The sequence below is a fragment of the Scyliorhinus torazame genome, chromosome 11, assembly GCF_047496885.1.
Source record: "Scyliorhinus torazame isolate Kashiwa2021f chromosome 11, sScyTor2.1, whole genome shotgun sequence".
NCBI lineage: Eukaryota > Metazoa > Chordata > Chondrichthyes > Carcharhiniformes > Scyliorhinidae > Scyliorhinus > Scyliorhinus torazame.
In genome coordinates, this window is record NC_092717.1 from 177,116,785 (window position 1) to 177,137,208 (window position 20,424).

The following is a 20,424-nucleotide window of genomic DNA, read 5'->3' on the forward strand; positions in this document are numbered from 1 at the left end:
GATTTGGTCGATCATGCTTGTAACAACTTGCTGAAAGAGCTATCTATTTAGTCCTGTTCCTCAGCCCATCAATCTTCCCTCAACTATTCATCTACTTCCTTTTAAAAGCGGTTAAGGATTCTGCTTCCGTCATTGTTTCTGGCTGAGCATTTCATCTCCAAAGAATCCATTAGGATGTAATGCATTTGCCATCCTTTTGTTATATACTGCCCAGATACACTCCAATAACTCTTTTCATCCAAATGCATTAATGATTTTCATCCCTTGTGATGTAACTGCCTCATCTTGTCCCTGTGCCTTGCAAAAAATGTATAGACCTAGGTTATTTCGTGCCCAGGCTATATAGATTGCAATTTTCAAATGGTTTTATTCACCGTAAAGATCAATTATAGACCATAGAACAGAAAAATACAGCACAGAACAGGCCCTTCGGCCCATGATGTTGTGCCGAACCTTTGTCCTAGATTAATCATAGATTATCACAGAATTTATAGTGCAGAAGGAGGCCACCCGGCCCATCGAGTCCGCACCGGGCCCCCAGAAAGAGCACCCCACCCAAGGTCAACACCTCCAACCAACACGAAGGGCAATTTTGGACCCGAAGGGCAATTTATCATGGCCAATCCACCTAACCTGTACATCTTTGGACTGTGGGAGGAAACGGGAGCACCCGGAGGAAACCCACGCACACACTGGGAGGATGTGCAGACTCCGCACAGACAGTGACCCAAGCCGGAATTGAACCTGGGACCCTGGAGCTGTGAAGCAATTGTGCTATCCACAATGCTACCGTGCTGTCCTTAAGAACAAATTAATCTCCACTGTATCATTCTACCGTAATCCATGTACCTATCCAATAGCTGCTCGAAGGTCCCTAATGTTTCCGACTCAACTACTTCCACAGGCAGTGCATTCCATGCCCCCACTACTCTCTGGGTAAAGAACCTACCTTTGACATCCCCCCTATATCTTCCACCATTCACCTTAAATTTATGTCCCCTTGTAATGGTTTGTTCCACCCGGGGGAAAAGTCTCTGACTGTCTACTCTATTCCCCTGATCATCTTATAAACCTCTATCAAGTCGCCCCTCATCCTTCTCCGTTCTAATGAGAAAAGGCCTAGCACCCTCTCCTCGTAAGACCTACTCTCCATTCCAGGCAACATCCTGGTAAATCTCCTTTGCACCTTTTCCAAAGCTTCCACATCCATCCTAAAATGAGGCGACCAGAACTGTACACAATACTCCAAATGTGGCCTGACCAAAGTTTTGTACAGCTGCATCATCACCTCATGGCTCTTAAATTCAATCCCTCTGTTAATGAACGCTAGCACACCATAGGCCTTCTTCACAGCTCTATCCACTTGAGTGGCAACTTTCAAAGATGTATGAACATAGACCCCAAGATCTCTCTGCTCCTCCACATTGCCAAGAATTCTACCGTTAACCCTGTATTCCGCATTCATATTTGTCCTTCCAAAATGGACGACCTCACACTTTTCAGGGTTAAACTCCATCTGCCACTTCTCAGCCCAGCTCTGCATCCTAACTATGTCTCTTTGCAGCCGACAACAGCCCTCCTTACTATCCACAACTCCACCAATCTTCGTATCGTCTGCAAATTTACTAACCCACCCTTCAACTCCCTCATCCAAGTCATTAATGAAAATCACAAACAGCAGAGGACCCAGAACTGATCCCTGCGGTACACCACTGATAACTGGGATCCAGGCTGAATATTTGCCATCCACCACCACTCTCTGACTTCTATCGGTTAGCCAGTTTGTTATCCAGCTGGCCAAATTTCCCACTATCCCATGCCTCCTTACTTTCTGCATGAGCTTACTATGGGGAACCTTATCAAATGTCTTACTAAAATCCATGTACACTACATCCACTGCTTTACCTTCATCCACATGCTTGGTCACCTCCTCAATGAATTCAATAAGACTTGTAAGGCAAGACCTACCCCTCACAAATCCGTGCTGACTATTCCTAATCAAGCAGTGTCTTTCCAGATGCTCAGAAATCCTATCCTTCAGTACCCTTTCCATTACTTTGCCTACCACCGAAGTAAGACGAACTGGCCTGTAATTCCCAGGGTTATCCCTAGTCCCTTTTTTGAACAGAGGCACAACATTCGCCACTCTCCAATCCCCTGGTACCACCCCTGTTGACAGTGAGGATGGAAAGATCATTGCCAACGGCTCTACAATTTCATCTCTTGCTTCCCATAGAATCCTTGGATATATCCCGTCAGGCCCGGGGGACTTGTCTATCCTCAAGTTTTTCAAAATGCCCAACACATCTTCCTTCCTAACAAGTATCTCCTCGAGCTTACCAGTCTGCTTCACACTGTCCTCTCCAACAATATGGCCCCTCTCATTTGTAAATATTGAAGAAAAGTACTCAATCAAGACCTCTCCTATCTCTTCAGACTCAATACACAATCTCCCGCTACTGTCCTTGATCGGACCTACCCTCACTCTAGTCATTCTCATATTTCTCACATGTGTAAAAGGCCTTGGGGTTTTCCTTGATCCTACCTGCCAAAGATTGTTCATGCCCTTTCTTAGCTCTCCTAATCCCTTTCTTCAGTTCCCTCCTGGCTATCTTGTATCCCTCCAGCGCCCTGTCTGAACCTTGTTTCCTCAGCCTTACATAAGTCTCCTTTTTCCTCTTTTATTTTAAAAATATGTTCATTCAAAGTTTTTCCAACAAATTTTCAACCAATTAAACCCCCCCCCCCCCCCCCCCCCCCCGTAACAGAAAAGAAAAAGAAAAAAGAACAGAACAGAACATAAACATATCAATCAAACATAATACAGAACTTATACAATGGGTTTCTCCCTCACATATTTGCCCTCCCATATGTTTTTTTTTTTCAAGTACCCCTAGGAAAACCCCCTCTCCCGCCCGCCCAAATACCCCCCCAAAAGAGACCCCCCCCCTCCCTGGGTTGCTGCTGCTGTTGACCGACCTCATTCTAACGCTCCGCGAGATAGTCTAGGAACGGTTGCCACCGCCTGAAGAACCCCTGCGCAGACCCTCTCAAGGCAAACTTTATCCTCTCCAGCTTAATGAACCCTGCCATGTCATTTATCCAGGCTTCCACACTGGGGGGCTTCGCGTCCTTCCACATGAGCAAGATCCTCCTCCGGGCTACCAGGGACGCAAAGGCCAGAATACCGGCCTCTTTCGCCTCCTGCACTCCCGGCTCGTCCGCCACCCCAAATAATGCCAGCCCCCAACTTGGCTTGACCTGGACTTTCACCACCTTGGACACAGTCTTCGCGAAACCCCTCCAGAACCCATCCAGTGCCGGGCACGACCAGAACATGTGGGCATGATTCGCCGGGCTTCCCGAGCACCTCCTGCATCTGTCCTCCATCCCAAAGAACCGACTTAGCCTCGCCCCTGTCATATGCACTCCGTGAATAACCTTAAACTGTATCAGGCTGAGCCTGGCACATGAGGAAGAGGAACTAACCCTACTCAGGGCATCAGCCCACAGACCCTCTTCAATCTCTTCCCCCAACTCCTCCTCCCACTTGCCCTTCAGCTCCTCTACCGAAGCCTCCTCCTCTTCTTTCATCTCCTGATATATCGCCGAAACCTTGCGTTCTCCGACCCATACACCCGAAATTACCCTGTCCTGAATCGCCTGTGCCGGGAACAGCAGGAATTCCCTCACCTGCCGCCTCACAAACTCCCTCATTTGCATATACCTGAACGCATTTCCCGGGGGTAACCCAAACTTCTCCAGCAACCCTAGGCTCGCAAACGTCCCGTCTATAAACAGGTCCCCCGTCCTTCTGATCCCTGCCCGATGCCAGCTCCGAAACCCCCCATCCTTCCTTCCTGGGACGAACCGATGGTTCTCCCGGATTGGGGACCACACCGAGGTTCCCATCTCACCCCCATGTCGTCTCCACTTCCCCCAGATCTTTAGCGTTGCCGCCACCACCGGACTTGTGGTGTACCTTGTCGGCGAGAGCGGCAGCGGTGCCGTCACCAGCGCCCTCAGGCTCATTCCTTTGCAGGATGCCATCTCCAACCTCTTCCATGCCGCCCCCTCTCCCTCTATTACCCACTTACGGATCATATTAGCCCTCCCATATGCCCAATAATAGCCACCCAGATTCGGCAACGCCAGCCCTCTTCTGTCCCTACTACGCTCCAGAAACCCCCTCCTTACCCTCGGGGTCTTGTTTGCCCACGCAAAACCCATGATGCTCCTACCCACCCGCTTAAAAAAGGCCTTGGTAATCATAATAGGAAGGCACTGGAACACAAAAAGAAACCTCGGGAGGACCATCATTTTAATCGACTGTACCCTGCCCGCTAGCGAGAGTGGCAACTCATCCCATCTTTTGAAGTCCTCCCCCATCTGCTCCACCAGCCGCGTCAAATTAAGTTTGTGCAGGGCCCCCCAGCTCCTAGCTACCTGGATCCCTAAGTACCGAAAGCTCCTTTCCGCCCTCCTCAACGATAGGTCGTCTATCCCTCTTCCCTGGTCCCCTGGATGCACGACAAAGAGCTCACTTTTCCCTACATTGAGCTTATAGCCCGAGAAGTCCCCAAACTCCCTTGGGATCCGCATGACCGCCACCATCCCCTCCACTGGATCTGCCACATACAGCAACAGGTCGTCCGCATACAGCGACACCCGATGCTCCTCTCCCCCTTGAACCACCCCCCTCCATTTCCTGGACTCCCTTAATGCCATGGCCAAAGGCTCAATTGCTAATGCAAACAACAGGGGGGACAGGGGGCATCCCTGCCTCGTCCCTCGATACAGCCGGAAATACTCCGACCTCCGCCGATTCGTAGCCACACTCGCCACCGGCGCTCTATAAAGGAGCTTAACCCAACTGATAAACCCTTCCCCAAACCCAAACCACCGCAACACTTCCCAGAGATACTCCCACTCCACCCGGTCAAAGGCCTTCTCCGCATCCATAGCTGCCACTATCTCCGCCTCTCCCTCCATTGATGGCATCATAATCACATTTAGGAGCCTCCTCACATTGGTGTTTAGCTGCCTGCCCTTTACAAATCCCGTCTGGTCCTCATGAATCACCCCGGAACACAATCCTCAATTCTCGTAGCCAGCACTTTTGCCAGCAACTTAGCATCCACGTTGAGGAGCGAAATCGGCCTATACGACCTACATTGCAGTGGGTCCTTGACCCGCTTCAGGATCAGAGAAATCAGCGCCCTGGACATTGTCGGGGGCAGGGTCCCCCCCTCCCTTGCCTCATTGAAAGTCCTCACTAGCAACGGGCCTAGCAGGTCCACGTATTTCCTGTAAAACTCAACCGGGAACCCATCTGGCCCCGGGGCCTTCCCCGCCTGCATGCTCCCCAGTCCTTAAACCAGCTCCTCCAACCCAATTGGCGCCCCCAAACCAGCCACCTCTGCTCCTCCACCCTCGGGAACCTCAGTTGATCTAGAAATCCTCGCATCCCCTCTTCCCCTGCTGGGGACTGAGATCTGTACAGCTCCTCATAAAAGTCCTTAAATGCCTCTTTTACTTTCACCGCACTCTGCACCGTAGTTCCTCTGCTATCCTTGACTCTACTTATCTCCCTCTCTGCCATCCTCTTACGGAGCTGATGTGCCAGCATCCGGCTCGCCTTCTCCCCATACTCGTACATCGCCCCCTGTGCTTTCCTCCACTGTGCCTCTGCCTTCCCTGTGGTTAGCAGGTCGAATTCCGTCTGGAGACTTCGCCGCTCCCTAAGTAGTCCCTCCTCGGGGGGCCTCTGCATATCTCCTGTCCATCCTTAGGATCTCCCCCACTAACCTCTCCCTTTCCCTGCCCTCTCTCTTCTCCCTGTGAGCCCTAATGGAGATGAACTCTCCCCTGACCACCGCCTTCAGTGCCTCCCATACTACCCCCACCTGCACCTCCCCGTTGTCGTTGGCCTCCAAATACCTTTCAATGCACCCCCGCACCCTCCCGCACACCACCTCATCCGCCAGTAATCCCACATCCAGACGCCACAGCGGGCGTTTGTCCCTCTCCTCTCCTAACTCCAGCTCCACCCAGTGCGGGGCGTGGTCCGAGATGGCTATGGCCGAGTACTCCGTTCCCTCCACTTTCGCGATCAGCCCCCTACTCAAAACAAAAAAAATCTATCCGGGAGTAGGCTCTGTGTACGTGAGAAAAAAAAAAAATTCCCTGGCCAAGGGCCTAGCAAATCTCCACGGATCTACTCCCCCCATCTGGTCCATGAACCCCCTAAGCACCTTGGCCGCAGCCGGCCTCTTCCCCGTCTTGGATCTGGAGCGATCTAATGCTGGGTCCAACACCGTGTTGAAATCCCCCCCATTATCAAGCTTCCTACCTCCAGATCCGGAATCCGCCCCAACATGCGCTTCATAAATCCAGCGTCATCCCAGTTCGGGCGTATACGTTTACCAATACCACCCACGCCCCCTGCAACCTACCGCTCACCATCACGTATCGGCCTCCATTGTCCACTACAATCTTCTTGGCCTCAAACAACACCCGCTTCCCCACCAGTATTGCCACCCCTCTGTTCTTTGCCTCCAGCCTCGAATGGAATACCTGTCCTACCCATCCCTTTCTTAGCCTGACCTGGTCTGCCACCTTCAAATGTGTCTCCTGAAGCATGACCACGTCTGCCTTCAGTCCCTTTACGTGAGCGAACACTCGGGCCCTCTTAACCGGCCCATTCAGCCCCCTCACATTCCAGGTTATCAGCCGGATCGGGGGGCTGTTGTCCCCCCCCCCCCCCCCCCCGCGCCGACTAGCCATCACCTTTTCTAGGCCAGTCCCGCGCCTCCCGCGCACTCCAGTCCCCCAGACGGGGGACCCCCATCCCGACCACCTCTTCTGTTTCCAGTTCCCCATCGGCCAATGCAGCAGCAATCCTATTCCCCTCCCCCGCTCGATCCGTATCTAGCTCTTTTGCTCCCCCCATAACACTCCCGTAAGTCAGCTGACTCATGACCCCGGCCTCCCCCGCCATCCCATTGACCCCCCCCCCGTGTGGGAATCCCTCCTCCCCAGCAATCAGTGTACGCTCCCCCCCCCCCCCCCCCCCCCCCGTCCTTCTCTAGCGCGGGAAAAAGCCCGCGCTTTCCTGAGCTGGCCCCGCACCCTCTGGCGCCGCTCACCTTTTTCCTCTTAACAAGACATTCAACCTCTCTTGTCAACCATGGTTCCCTCACTCGACCATCTCTTCCCTGCCTGACAGGGACATACATATTTGATAAAATGCTGTTTTTTGCCTCACAAAATAAATGTTAGTTTGATGTAAAACCAGCATGTAATTTGTTCTTTCTCCCTTACAGAAAACAAGATGGTGGACCGCTTAGCAAATAGTGAGGCAAATGCTCGACGTATTGGCATGGTTGAGAGCTGTTTTGGAGCAGCTGGCCAACCTCTGACTATTCCAGGACGAGTACTCATAGGTGAGGGAGTTCTTACAAAGCTCTGTCGAAAGAAGCCAAAGGCCAGACAGTTTTTCTTGTTCAACGACATCCTTGTTTATGGTAATATTGTGATCCAAAAGAAGAAGTACAACAAGCAGCATATAATTCCATTGGAGAACGTTACAATTGATTCCATTGAAGATGATGGCGAGTTGCGTAATGGCTGGCTTATTAAGACTCCGACCAAATCCTTTGCTGTTTATGCTGCTACTGCCACTGAGAAATCCGAATGGATGAATCATATTAACAAGTGTGTCACCGATTTGTTATCAAAAAGTGGTAAGGTACCCAGTAACGAGCATGCTGCTGTTTGGGTGCCTGATTCAGAAGCGAATATATGCATGCGTTGTCAGAAAGTCAAATTCACACCAGTCAGCCGTCGACATCACTGCCGGAAATGTGGATTTGTCGTGTGTGGGCCTTGTTCAGATAAACGGTTCCTTCTTCCCAGCCAGTCCTCCAAACCAGTACGTGTGTGCTCCTTCTGCTACGACCTGCTCTCCACTGGCCAGCTGACTGCAACTCTGCCAAATCGCTCTGAATTTTACCGTGGCTCCCTCCAGTCCCCTAGAAATTTATCTGATGAAGATGACGATGATGACAGCAGTGATTGAAAAGTGAAATGTCAGCTATGGTATTTAAATAATTGGAGTAAAGCTTCAAATGAACAGCTTTTGAGGTGTGTGAACTTCACACAAACTTCCTCCTGTGAAAATTAGCCATAAACTATACCTGCAAACCTTAATGCAAAACTTGTGCCTAAATGTTGGAAAAACTAATGGTTTCTACTCTTTATCTTCTGCTGGAACACGATGCTGATTGAAAAATAGCATTCTTAGCCAGTTGTAACCATGATCGTTTTTAGTTATTTGATTTACTTCCTGGCTGCATGAAAAAAATAAATCTTATTGCCCTCCATCTACATTATATTGTGTGATTTCCCAAATATTTAAAATCAAAATTCTCCTTTGTATCTGAAAAGTGTTCAAAATGTTAACATTATGAAAAGGAAATTGTTGACGTGAAAGGGGAAAGATGAATACTCAGATTTAGCCAGGTAAACACTTAGATATGCTGTACTGTCAAATATCAATATTGGCCAGATTTAAAAAGAATCTTGATGCTTTTTGTTTCAGACAGGACTAAAATGGTATTGTGCTGTATCAGAACCAAGTTTCTGAACTAAACATATACAGGAAAGTCTGATTCAATATTGCACATTTAGATTGGGGCCTTAAAACGTTTTGAAAAATCATAGACTTTCTCTCCACAACCTGCTGTCGTGCCCCAAATATCTTATTTAATCTCAAACAAAAAAGCCACATTTTGTGGAACTCTTCCACAGCTGGTAGGATCGTCTGTTTAGTAAACAAGATCTGAGGTAATTCTGTAAAATGCTATGGAGCCTACTGGAGAATGTCAGAATCAAAATTATTTTGGGAAATGGTGTATTTGTTTTCCAAATTAAATTTCACTTAACATATCAATAGATAAATTTCCATGATTGCAGGAACCTTTTTATGAGTAGAGTTACATGAGTGCAATTCAAATATGCCAGTACACATTAACAAGGCCACTCCCCTGCTTCTGTTCCCTACCCCCAAATCGACCTGCTAAATTCTTGCCTCTTTGAAAAAGGAGCTAAAACCTGTTGGCTAGACACAGACACCTTCTTTGCCCAAAAGCATCTGGAAACAAAATTATTTTCTCAAAAGCAAAATGCTGTAGATGCTGGAAATCTGAAGAAAAAACAGACCATGCTGGAAATACTCAGCATGTCAGACAACATCTGTGGAGAGAGAAATAGTTAACATTTGAAGTTGATAACCTTTCATCAGAAGTCTTTTACATGTTTAATCATGTGTCTTGCTCTATTGTATGGACCTTAACAGTGCCAATGCTCTGTTCATTTACATGTACATTTAAAATTAATCAACACAATTCATAGAAGTTTGGCAGTGATTTTCAAACTGACAGAGCAAGCAAATATGAATTAGATGTATGTCATTGACTTCTATGGAACCAACACCAGTACCTCATTATACTAACTGACTGGAAAACAGAAAGGGAGAAATTATAATTTAATTGATTGCTCCAGTGGTTAAGAACAAACTCTTCATCAGTACATGGTCAATACCATGTTTGCCGCTAATTTGGAAACTGAATTACAAGAAAGATTTGGAGTACTACGATTTCTAATTAGCAGTATGATGGTAGAATTCTTGAACTTACGAGTTTCAATTCCAACCTTCATAGTAAAACCGAAGTAAGACCAAATACCATGTTATGGTTTTCTGTGACATAATTTGTCAAAACATGGCATTAGAAAAAATAGCACAAGTCTGTTTAGCTCCTGAAATGCTGGTTTAGTTGGTTAAACTAGTGGTGATTTTGAAATCCTCCAGGGTTATGCTCAAAACATTGAGCTATAAGATCATGAACTGAAACCTGGTATTCAGGCATTTAATAATCCCGGAAGTGAATAGTCGTAATTAGCTGAGAATGTTTAACAAATTCATGCATATGAACAAGTTGACGACAAAGGCTGGTAGAGGGCAAGAAATAAACTTGAAATGCGAATTTACTTTCCTAGGCTTAGACCATGTAGTGCCTTGACATAGCAAGTGTGTTGCAAGGAAAACAAACCCTTTGTACACTGGTAACGTTTTACAGGAAGTTTTATTACTAGCTTGATATTGTGTAAATGTTGGGTAACAAGAGCATAATCCTGTACAAATCTTCCATCTTTTGCTTTTCCTTTTGTAAACAAGAATCGATTTGAATATAAAAAACAAAATGAAACATGTTGAATAGTATCATAACATTTGCAGCACCAGCTGTAGAATAGGGTGCAAGTTTGAGGTGAATGAATGGTGTGGTAGAAATATTCAATCTTTGCTAGTTTGTGCATTTTTTAAAATATGTGTAGTACTAGCTTAATGATGTGAAGCATTTGTAATACCAAACAGCAACAGAGCAGGACTCCATTATTCTACACATGCCAATTATAGAGACTAAGCTTAGCCTTTAGGTTGAGTTTTGATGTCCAGTGCTCTTTGGACGAACCATAATTATAATCTACTGTGATACTGTGGTTCACTTTGCAGTAATGTCAAAGCTGTAGCAACAAATCGCATTAGATATGTTCAGATCTTATCTCATCCTTATACCCACAGTTTTGACCAAACTCAGTTGCTGCTTCACGTTTTTGGCCCACTAATAAACCGCTTCTGTTTACAGTGAAGCTCATAATAAATTAGGTTGATGGGCAGTATTATGGGTTTCAAGCTGCTATAAAAACCTGTATTTCAAACTGAGGTATTGAGAAGGAAAAAAATGTAACACTTGACAAAATCTAAATTTTAAATGTGTGCAACATTTTTTGCTGGAAGATGAACTTTGCCAAATTGGTGGTTCTTTTTCATAGGAGTAGCTTTAGTTCCTGTGGTCCTTTGTTCTTGCAGCCCAGGATGTTGCCTTCGAAGTTTTTACTAGAGTGTGTTTTTTCTCTTTAGTTGGTAAATTAGTAATGGGCAGTAGCATGCAATACAATTGTTCAAACATTCAAATGCTCTGTTGACCTATTCCTACTCTCTCCATCAGTAACTGTGTAGAGAATTATTTAGAAGCAGCAGGAACTATAATCTTTTTCCTCTACCTTGACACCTACATGAATGCTTAACCATTATTAATGAAAGGGATTCAGTTTCATTTGGCTGATTCTCCATATTGCTTAGGTGTATTTAAACATGCGTCTCAAATTGTACTTGCATGCCTGTGATCGGGTGAGCAGTAAATAGAAAGCGTAAGATTTTTAATTATTGGTCCTGTGACCAAATCTGTCAAAGCCAACTGAGGTGACCCTTTCATCCCCATCTTATGCACTTAAATTAAAGGACTTTTTGGAAGTTAACATTCTGATTTACTGCAACTCATTGCTAATCAACTATATTGCAAAATAGATTTTTGGTGCTGCTGCACTTAGTACTTCATGCTGTGGCATGACTGCATGAGGTCACTGGGCAGCTGACATTTTTAAACATTGCAATGATTTTGAATTCTGAGAAACAATTTTTTCTCTGTTAAAATTTCAGTTGCTTATCAGCTGAATTTGGTGGAATGTCTATGGAAAATATGTAGTGCAGTTTTCTGTTGCCTTTCTTGTCCATTCAGCTGTTGGAAGTGGAGAGAAAACAAGTTTGCACCCACTTAACAAATTTTCTGTACACCACATCCAGTTGTATTAAACAATTGCAAAGGTTTAAAGGAAAGAAATTGAGATGATTAAAACCATAAATTCAAAAATCTTATTTTTATAAGATGTCTTTCTCAGGAAAAATCAGTGTACAAAGGGTACATAAATTAAAGTAAGATTGACAAAACAAGTTTGATGACTGTCCTGGCTTTTGACTTGCATCTTACAGATATTTTGTAATGGTAAGGAATGACTTATTTTGCTTTACAGTTCTTTTGTATAATGTACTTTTTTCAAATTTGGCACTTTATTTCTTTACTTTGCTGACAAAGTACGTCGCTTCAATAAGAATCCTCCAAAAGATTATAAATGTGATATCAACCTCTCGTCATTCAAGTTTTCCTTGCATATGTAGAAGCTTGCACTATACTGCGCTGAGTTGGAAGGTGTCAGTGAAATGTTTGAACCCTTCAACACAATGAAATGTTTATTATCTGCAGTTAATGGTTATGGTGTTGCAAGTTGCTTTTGAGTTGTATATGTTGGTGTAGAATTCCTTCAGTTATTCATCTTCTAAGTCTTGGATGTAGATTTCTTTTTGGTGTTGACTATTAATGTGTAAACTCTTCAATCTTTTTGGAAGGGCTCAGTACTTTGTAACAGATGTATTTTGTTATGCAAATATATTGCATTGCTTACCTTTTACTTTTAGTGGATATCTGACACTAATAAGTTATAAAAGTGGTGATTTGGGGCAGAATGTAATGAACTACAACTAAAATTGTCTTTTAAAAATAAACTGTCTTAACTGCTTTGTAATTGTTCAGCCTTTGGTGTACATTTAATCTAAGATGTCAGTATTTCAAGGTTGTGTTGCTGTGACGATTAAAATGATTTCCTTGCAATCGGGCCATTTTCTATTTTGTCGGGAAAGTGGGTACTTGCACAAAATGTGCGTAACATTTTTGTAACTCTTTTGGAGAGGTGAAGATTTGTCTTCAAAATTTTTTTTAGCCCATATTAAGGGAAAAGTTAAGGTTTTTGTAATTATACATTTGTCACCTAAATACAGACAGATCAACGTACTGACTACTGGACTTCAGTGTATTGCTGTAAAGCAGTGAAACATTTTATTTTGACCCTCACAAGCACATAGCCATTTGGATTTTACCAGAGCATGCTCTTGATCTAATGGGTTTTATTTGCTCTGATCAGCCGTCGCATCTTTGTGTTCTGTGTACAAGATGGTTCAAATTTGTGTCAAAATTTGGATATAGTGTTTAAATTGAGTCCCTATAAACTCACAATTGTGTATTGGTGGGTAGACTAACTGTTCACGAATAGTGTCAATAGCTAACAATGTTGGAAATGCTCAACAGATCAAGCAGCCTCTGTGGAGTGATGTACAGAATTATTCTGACAGCAAACATGACGCTTCAATAAGACCCCCGCAGAAAATTATAAATGTTATGTTCACCTTATTCAAATGTTTCCTCACGTGGAAGCTTGCATTATATTGAAGTTGTTGGTAAAATTTAATAGTACTTTTGTGGTGAAGTAGTAAAGACCTGAAAGGACCATAAATGCTACCTGACATCCTGAGAGTTACCAACATTTTCTGTTGCATTTCAGATTGGAGACATTTTCATAACACCTTTAGCAGAAAGATTCAAATGTACTTCATGGAGGGGAAACGAGTGGCATTATACTGTTTTGAACGTTGGGTTTCTGAAACATTCTTTGAACCATTCATGCCTTTTGAATGCTGACATTTTTAAGATCGATATGAAATCACTACTTGGGTCCAGTTTACACTGACTACAAATTTGGAAAAGTAATATTGCATATCGAAATACATTATTGGCTTGGAAATGAGTCAAAATCACAAAGTGTAAATTCAAAGCATAAAGTTTAAATGGTAACTGCTATTAAAATATTCTTCCTTGACTTCACAAATTTGATATGTTATTTAAGTACACTTTATACATGCATTGTGCATTCTGTTTGGAAAAATAAAAAAAAATGCAAAAGTTTTGATTCAGTCTACAAAACTTTTAGGACATAATTAAATTGGTATGTTTTGGTGGCTTCAAACATGTCTTCAATTTTTCAGCTTTGCAGTATAAATTTGTGCATGTCAACTGCAGGCAGAAAAATCCTGAAGGAATAGGATTCAGAGTGCCAGTTCAAACATGGCAAGCAAAACCACTTCTGGCACAATTGATTTGGGTTTGCACCAGATTTTAAACAAACCAGCTGAATGGTGGGAAAACCTTGCATCCAATTTGCTTCTTCGATACCTTGTGTCGTTTTTGCCAGTGAAAAAAACCTCTTAACTTAAACAACCATATACTGTTGCTGTGAGATGTGGGACTAAGGGAAAGGTTTTTTGCTGGTTGGCAATATGCCTCCATTAAGCAAGAAAAATGGCTGCTGCTATTGTGACCAGACATTGGTATTATGGCAAGTCCTGACTGAAATGAGTCATTAAAGTGATTTGGTACTTATTGCACATGCACAGTACTGTGGCCAACCAGTGCTGCAGCATCACAACTTGGGCCCAAACTGAAAACAGATGTGTAAGTTTTACATAGTGCATGTTTGCTTTGCAGTTATCAAAATTGGGGTTAGAAGCAAGGGCACTGCAATAGCAGTTTGCTCCCTGCTTACAATTTAAAAAAAATCTCAGTTCAACTGTCAATATAAGCTTTTGTCAGCTATAATCCTTTAAAATTTTGAATGTTCTCCCACTTTACTCCCTCTTCGGTTCGTGAAAGCATGAACTCCAAGGGGGTATAATGCCTCTGGTATTTCACCCATGCAGAAAATGAGCACAGATGATGAATATTGACAGGCTATTTGATTATTGGTGCATCGCTGCTAACTTGTCCCTGGGCAAACCTAACATGCAATTAAATGATTTCCAGAGATGTAGCTTGGATTTGGATTGAGTTGTGTTTTTATTTGAGTCAGTGAGGGCAACCTAGGGTGGATGTTTTTTTTTCCACTTGTCGGTATCATCACTTTCAGGTTATATACAGAATAAAATATGATCTGTACTACCCTCACAGTTTTTAAGCTCCACATTGCATGAGCGACCCCACAGTTACAATAAGGTTACAGCCCTTGTTCACGGCTGGGATCTCCTGACCCACTGAACGTGAATGACGTTTTGGCTGCAACTCCCAAGGTCTCCGTTCTCACCTGCAGCGGAGCAGCCACAGACTAGATCTGTGAACCCCAGGCCATTCGGCCCATCGAGTGCACGGGCCCTTGGAAAGATCACCCCAATTAAGCCCACGCCTGCTCCCCATCCCCGTAACCCCACCTAACCTTTTGAACACTAAGGGATAATTTAGCATAGCCAATCCACCTAACCTGCACATTTTTGAACTGACGGAGGAAGCTGGAGCACCCGGAGGAAACCCAGGCAGACACGGGGAGAAAGTGCAAACTCCACACAGTCACCCTTAGTGTCCAAAGATGTTCAGGTTAGGTGGGGTTATGGATATTGGGTGGGGGATTCAGTCTAGGTATGGTGCTCTTTTAGATGGTTGATACAGACTTGATGGACCAAATGGCCTCTGTCTGAACTGTAGGAATTCTATGAAGAACATTAAAGTTGATTGGAAGAAGTGGATTTTTTGATCAGAGATGGATTTTTTTAGTCGTGGTATTCTCCAGTTATCGCTAGGCTGCAGAATGACTAATATTTGGAGACTACCTGTTTTAAGATTTTCAATCTGGGAGCATGGCTGCTATTTTGCCAGTACATTTTCAAAGGCAAACTGTGAATTATTCAACAGCAGTTGGTCTGCTGATAGAACAAATAAATGATTATGGAATAGTTGCATGATGGGGCAATTGTGTTTACCATTCCTATTGAGTTAGTTAATTAGAACACCTTAACAGTTATTTTATTTGATTCCATTTCAACTTGATGGCGGAGGGACTTCCGGGTGCGGCGATGACCAGCTGAGTCGCACGTTTCGGCAGCTCCCGGTGGAACGGACTTTTGGGCTCTTGATAGGAGCCCCAACGGCAATTTTAACGGCTAAAAACAGTGTGCGGTAAACCAGAAGGGTGTTCCCCCTGGACACGGATGGAAAAAGGAGAGGAAAGTGGCCGGATTGCAGCGGATCCTCTGGAACAACGGCAAGGAAGGCAAGCAGAAACCAAGATGGCGTCGGAAGGTGGCAGTTTCATATGGGGCCCTGAACAACAAGAGTTCTTGAAACGCTGCGTGGAGGAGATAAAAAAGGAAATGAAGAAAGAGTTGTTGGCCCCGATATTACAGGCGATTGAAGGGCTGAAAGAGGAACAAAAGACCCAGGAGCAGGAGCTTCGGGTCGTGAAGGCGAAAGCAGCAGAGAATGAGAACGATATACAGGGCCTGGTGGTGAAGTCGGAGATACAGGAGGCACACCAGAAACGATCTGTGGAGAGGTTGGAGGCACTGGAAAACAACGCAAGGAGGAACAACTTGAGGATTCTTGGCCTTCCTGAAGGTGTGGAGGGGGCGGACGTCGGGGCATATGTGAGCACGATGCTGCACTCGTTAATGGGAGCGGAGGCCCCGACGGGTCCGTTGGAGGTGGAGGGAGCATACCGAGTTATGGTGCGAGGATCGCGAGCAGGAGAAACTCCCAGAGCCATAGTGGTGAGATTCCTCCGTTTTAAGGATAGAGAAATGGTCCTTAGATGGGCGAAGAAAACTCGGTGTAGTAAATGGGAGAATGCGGTGATCCGCGTTTATCAAGACTGGAGTGCGGAGGTGGCGAGAAGGAGGGCGAGCTTTAATCGGGCCAAAGCGGTACTTCACAAAAAGAAGATAAAATTTGGAATGCTGCAACCGGCAAGACTGTGGGTCACATATCAAGGGAGGCACCACTACTTTGAAACGGCGGATGAAGCGTGGACTTTTATTGTGGAAGAAAAATTGGAATGATTGGATTATGAAAATGAACGTTTGGACAAAGTGGTGGGGCGAATGGGGGGGGGCGAAGAGGGGTTTTATGTTTTAATCCTGCGGTATGGTAACTTTTCTTTCTCCCACAGGTGGTGATGGGGGGAGGTGGGGAGGGAGAGGAGATGGGGCGTTGGCCATGGGAGGCGGGGCCGAGGGAGAGGCGCGGGCTTGGTTCCCGCGCTATGATAATTATGGCGGGAATAGAGAAGCAGGAAGGAGGGGGCGTCGCACGGTGCGAGCCGTGATCACGGGGGGAAGCCGAGGTCAGCCAGAGTTTGCTGACTTCTGGGAGCAACATGGGGGGAGTAATTACGCTAGCGGGGGGTCTAGCAGGGGGGGGGGGGAGGGGGGAATTACTGGGTTGCTGCTGCTGGGGAAAGGGGGGAGTGGGTACGGGAAAGGATGGGCGGGGGGGCACCGTCTGGGAGAGATACAGCTGTGTGGGAACTGGGTGAGAAGCTGGAAAAAGATGATGGCTAACCGGCAAGGGGGGGGGGGGGGGGGGAAGCCCCCCAACTCGGCTGATCACGTGGAACGTGAGGGGGCTTAACGGGCCGATAAAGAGGGCACGAGTACTCGCACACCTTAAGAAAATTAAAGCAGATGTGGTTATGCTACAGGAAACGCACCTGAAACTGATAGACCAGGTTAGGTTGCGCAAAGGATGGGTGGGGCAGGTGTTCCATTCGGGGCTGGATGCGAAAAACGGGGGTGGCTATATTAGTGGGGAAGCGGGTAATGTTCGAGGCGAAGACTATAGTGGCGGATAACGGGGGCAGATACGTGATGGTGAGTGGCAAATTACAGGGAGAGATGGTGGTTTTGGTAAACGTGTATGCCCCGAACTGGGGCGATGCCAACTTTATGAGGCGAATGCTAGGACGCATCCCAGACCTAGAGACCGGAAAGCTGATAATGGGGGGAGACTTTAACACGGTGTTGGAACCAAGGCTGGATAGGTCGAAGTCCAGGACTGGTAGGAGGCCGGCAGCAGCCAAGGTGCTAAAGGATTTTATGGAGCAGATGGGAGGGGTGGACCCGTGGAGATTCAGTAGACCTAGGAGTAAGGAGTTCTCGTTTTTCTCCTATGTCCATAAAGTCTATTCACGCATAGACTTTTTTGTGTTGGGTAGGGCATTGATCCCGAGGGTGAGGGGAACGGAATATACGGCTATAGCCATTTCGGATCATGCCCCACACTGGGTAGACTTGGAGATAGGGGAGGAAACAAGAGGGCGCCCACCCTGGAGAATGGACATGGGACTAATGGCGGATGAGGGGGTGTGCCTAAGGGTGAGGGGATGCATTGAAAAGTACTTGGAACTCAATGACAATGGGGAGGTTCAGGTGGGAGTGGTCTGGGAGGCGTTGAAGGCGGTGGTTAGGGGGGAGCTGATATCAATAAGGACACATAAAGGGAAGCAGGAGAGTAAGGAACGGGAGCGGTTGCTGCAAGAACTTTTGAGGGTGGATAGACAATATGCGGAAGCACCGGAGGAGGGACTGTACAGGGAAAGGCAAAGGCTGCATGTGGAATTTGACTTGCTGACTACAGGCACTGCAGAGGCACAATGGAGGAAGGCGCAGGGTGTACAGTATGAATATGGAGAGAAGGCGAGCAGATTGCTGGCACACCAATTGAGGAAAAGGGGAGCAGCGAGGGAAATAGGGGGGGTGAGGGACGAGGAAGGAGAGACGGAGCGGGGAGCGGAGAGAGTGAACGAAGTGTTCAAGACATTTTATAAAAAATTGTATGAAGCTCAACCCCCGGATGGGAGGGAGAGAATGATGGATTTTTTGGATCGGCTGGAAATTCCCAAGGTGGAAGAGCAGGAAAGGGTGGGACTGGGAGCACAGATCACGGTAGAAGAAGTGGTGAAAGGAATTAGGAACATGCAGACGGGAAAGGCCCCGGGACCGGACGGATTCCCAGTTGAATTTTACAGAAAATATTTGGACTTGCTCGCCCCGCTACTGACTAGGACCTTTAACGAGGCAAAGGAAAGGGGACAACTGCCCCCGACTATGTCAGAAGCAACGATATCGCTTCTCTTAAAGAAGGAAAAGGATCCGCTACAATGCGGGTCCTACAGACCAATTTCCCTCCTCAATGTGGATGCCAAGGTCCTGGCCAAGGTAATGGCAATGAGAATAGAGGAATGTGTCCCGGGGGTGGTTCATGAGGACCAAACTGGGTTTGTGAAGGGGAGACAGCTGAACACGAATATACGGAGGCTGTTAGGGGTAATGATGATGGCCCCACCAGAGGGTGAAACGGAGATAGTAGTGGCGATGGATGCCGAGAAAGCATTTGATAGAGTGGAATGGGATTATCTGTGGGAGGTGTTGAGGAGATTTGGGTTTGGAGAGGGGTATGTTAGATGGGTGCAGCTGTTGTATAGGGCCCCAGTGGCGAGTGTGGTCACGAATGGACGGGGATCGGCATATTTTCGGCTCCATAGAGGGACAAGGCAGGGATGTCCTCTGTCCCCATTACTGTTTGCACTGGCGATTGAGCCCCTGGCGATAGCGCTGAGAGGTTCCAAGAGATGGAGGGGAATACTTAGGGGAGGAGAAGAACACCGGGTATCTTTATATGCGGATGATCTGCTACTATATGTGGCGGATCCAGCGGAGGGGATGCCAGAAATAATGCGGATACTTGGGGAGTTTGGGGATTTTTCAGAGTATAAATTGAACATGGGGAAGAGTGAGCTGTTTGTGGTGCATCCAGGGGAGCAGAGTAGAGAAATAGAAGACCTACCGTTGAGGAAGGTAACAAGAGACTTTCGTTACCTGGGGATCCAGATAGCTAAGAATTGGGGCACATTGCACAGGCTAAATTTGACGCGGTTGGTGGAACAGATGGAGGAAGATTTCAAGAGATGGGATATGGTAGCATTGTCAATGGCAGGGAGGGTGCAGGCGGTTAAGATGGTGGTCCTCCCGAGATTCCTCTTTGTGTTTCAGTGCCTCCCGGTGGTGATCACGAAGGCTTTTTTCAAAAGGATAGAAAAGAGTATCATGGGTTTTGTTTGGGCCGGGAAGACTCCGAGAGTGAGGAAGGGATTCTTACAGCGTAGTAGGGATAGGGGGGTGCTGGCACTACCGAGCCTAAGTGAGTATTATTGGGCCGCTAATATTTCAATGGTGAGTAAGTGGATGGGAGAGGAGGAAGGAGCGGCGTGGAAGAGATTAGAGAGGGCGTCCTGTAGGGGGACCAGCCTGCAGGCTATGGTGACAGCCCCATTGCCGTTCTCACCAAGGAACTATACCACGAGTCCGGTGGTGGTAGCTACACTGAAGATTTGGGGACAGTGGAGACGACATAGGGGAAAGACCGGAGCATTGGGGGGGTCCCCGATAAGAAACAACCACAGGTTTGCCCCGGGGGGAATGGATGGGGGATATGGAATGTGGCAAAGAGCAGGTATAACGCAATTGAAAGATCTATTTGTGGATGGGAAGTTCGCGAGTCTGGGAGCGCTGACTGAGAAATATGGGTTGCCCCAAGGGAATGCATTCAGGTACATGCAATTGAGGGCTTTTGCGAGGCAACAGGTGAGGGAATTCCCGCAGCTCCCGACACAAGAGGTGCAGGACAGAGTCATCTCGAAGAAATGGGTGGGGGACGGTAAGGTGTCGGATGTATATAGGGAAATGAGGGATGAAGGGGAGACTATGGTGGACGAACTAAAAGGGAAATGGGAAGAAGAGCTAGGGGAGGAGATCGAGGAGGGGCTGTGGGCAGATGCCCTAAACAGGGTAAACTCGTCCTCGTGCGCCAGGCTAAG

The 20,424-nt window shown here is 46.4% G+C and overlaps 1 protein-coding gene across 3 annotated transcripts in view; it reads left to right on the forward strand.

Moving 5' to 3' along the window:
- The window catches only part of plekhf2 (pleckstrin homology domain containing, family F (with FYVE domain) member 2), a 69,803-nt gene extending 57,323 nt beyond the window's left edge, over positions 1–12,480 (forward strand). For all 3 annotated transcript variants that reach the window (XM_072468076.1, XM_072468075.1, XM_072468077.1), the window contains one exon: positions 7,326–12,480. In XM_072468076.1, the coding sequence (XP_072324177.1) occupies positions 7,334–8,080 (747 nt within the window). In that variant the 5' untranslated portion in view covers positions 7,326–7,333 and the 3' untranslated portion in view covers positions 8,081–12,480. The remainder of the gene's footprint in view (positions 1–7,325) is intronic.
- The last annotated feature ends 7,944 nt before the right edge of the window (positions 12,481–20,424 follow it).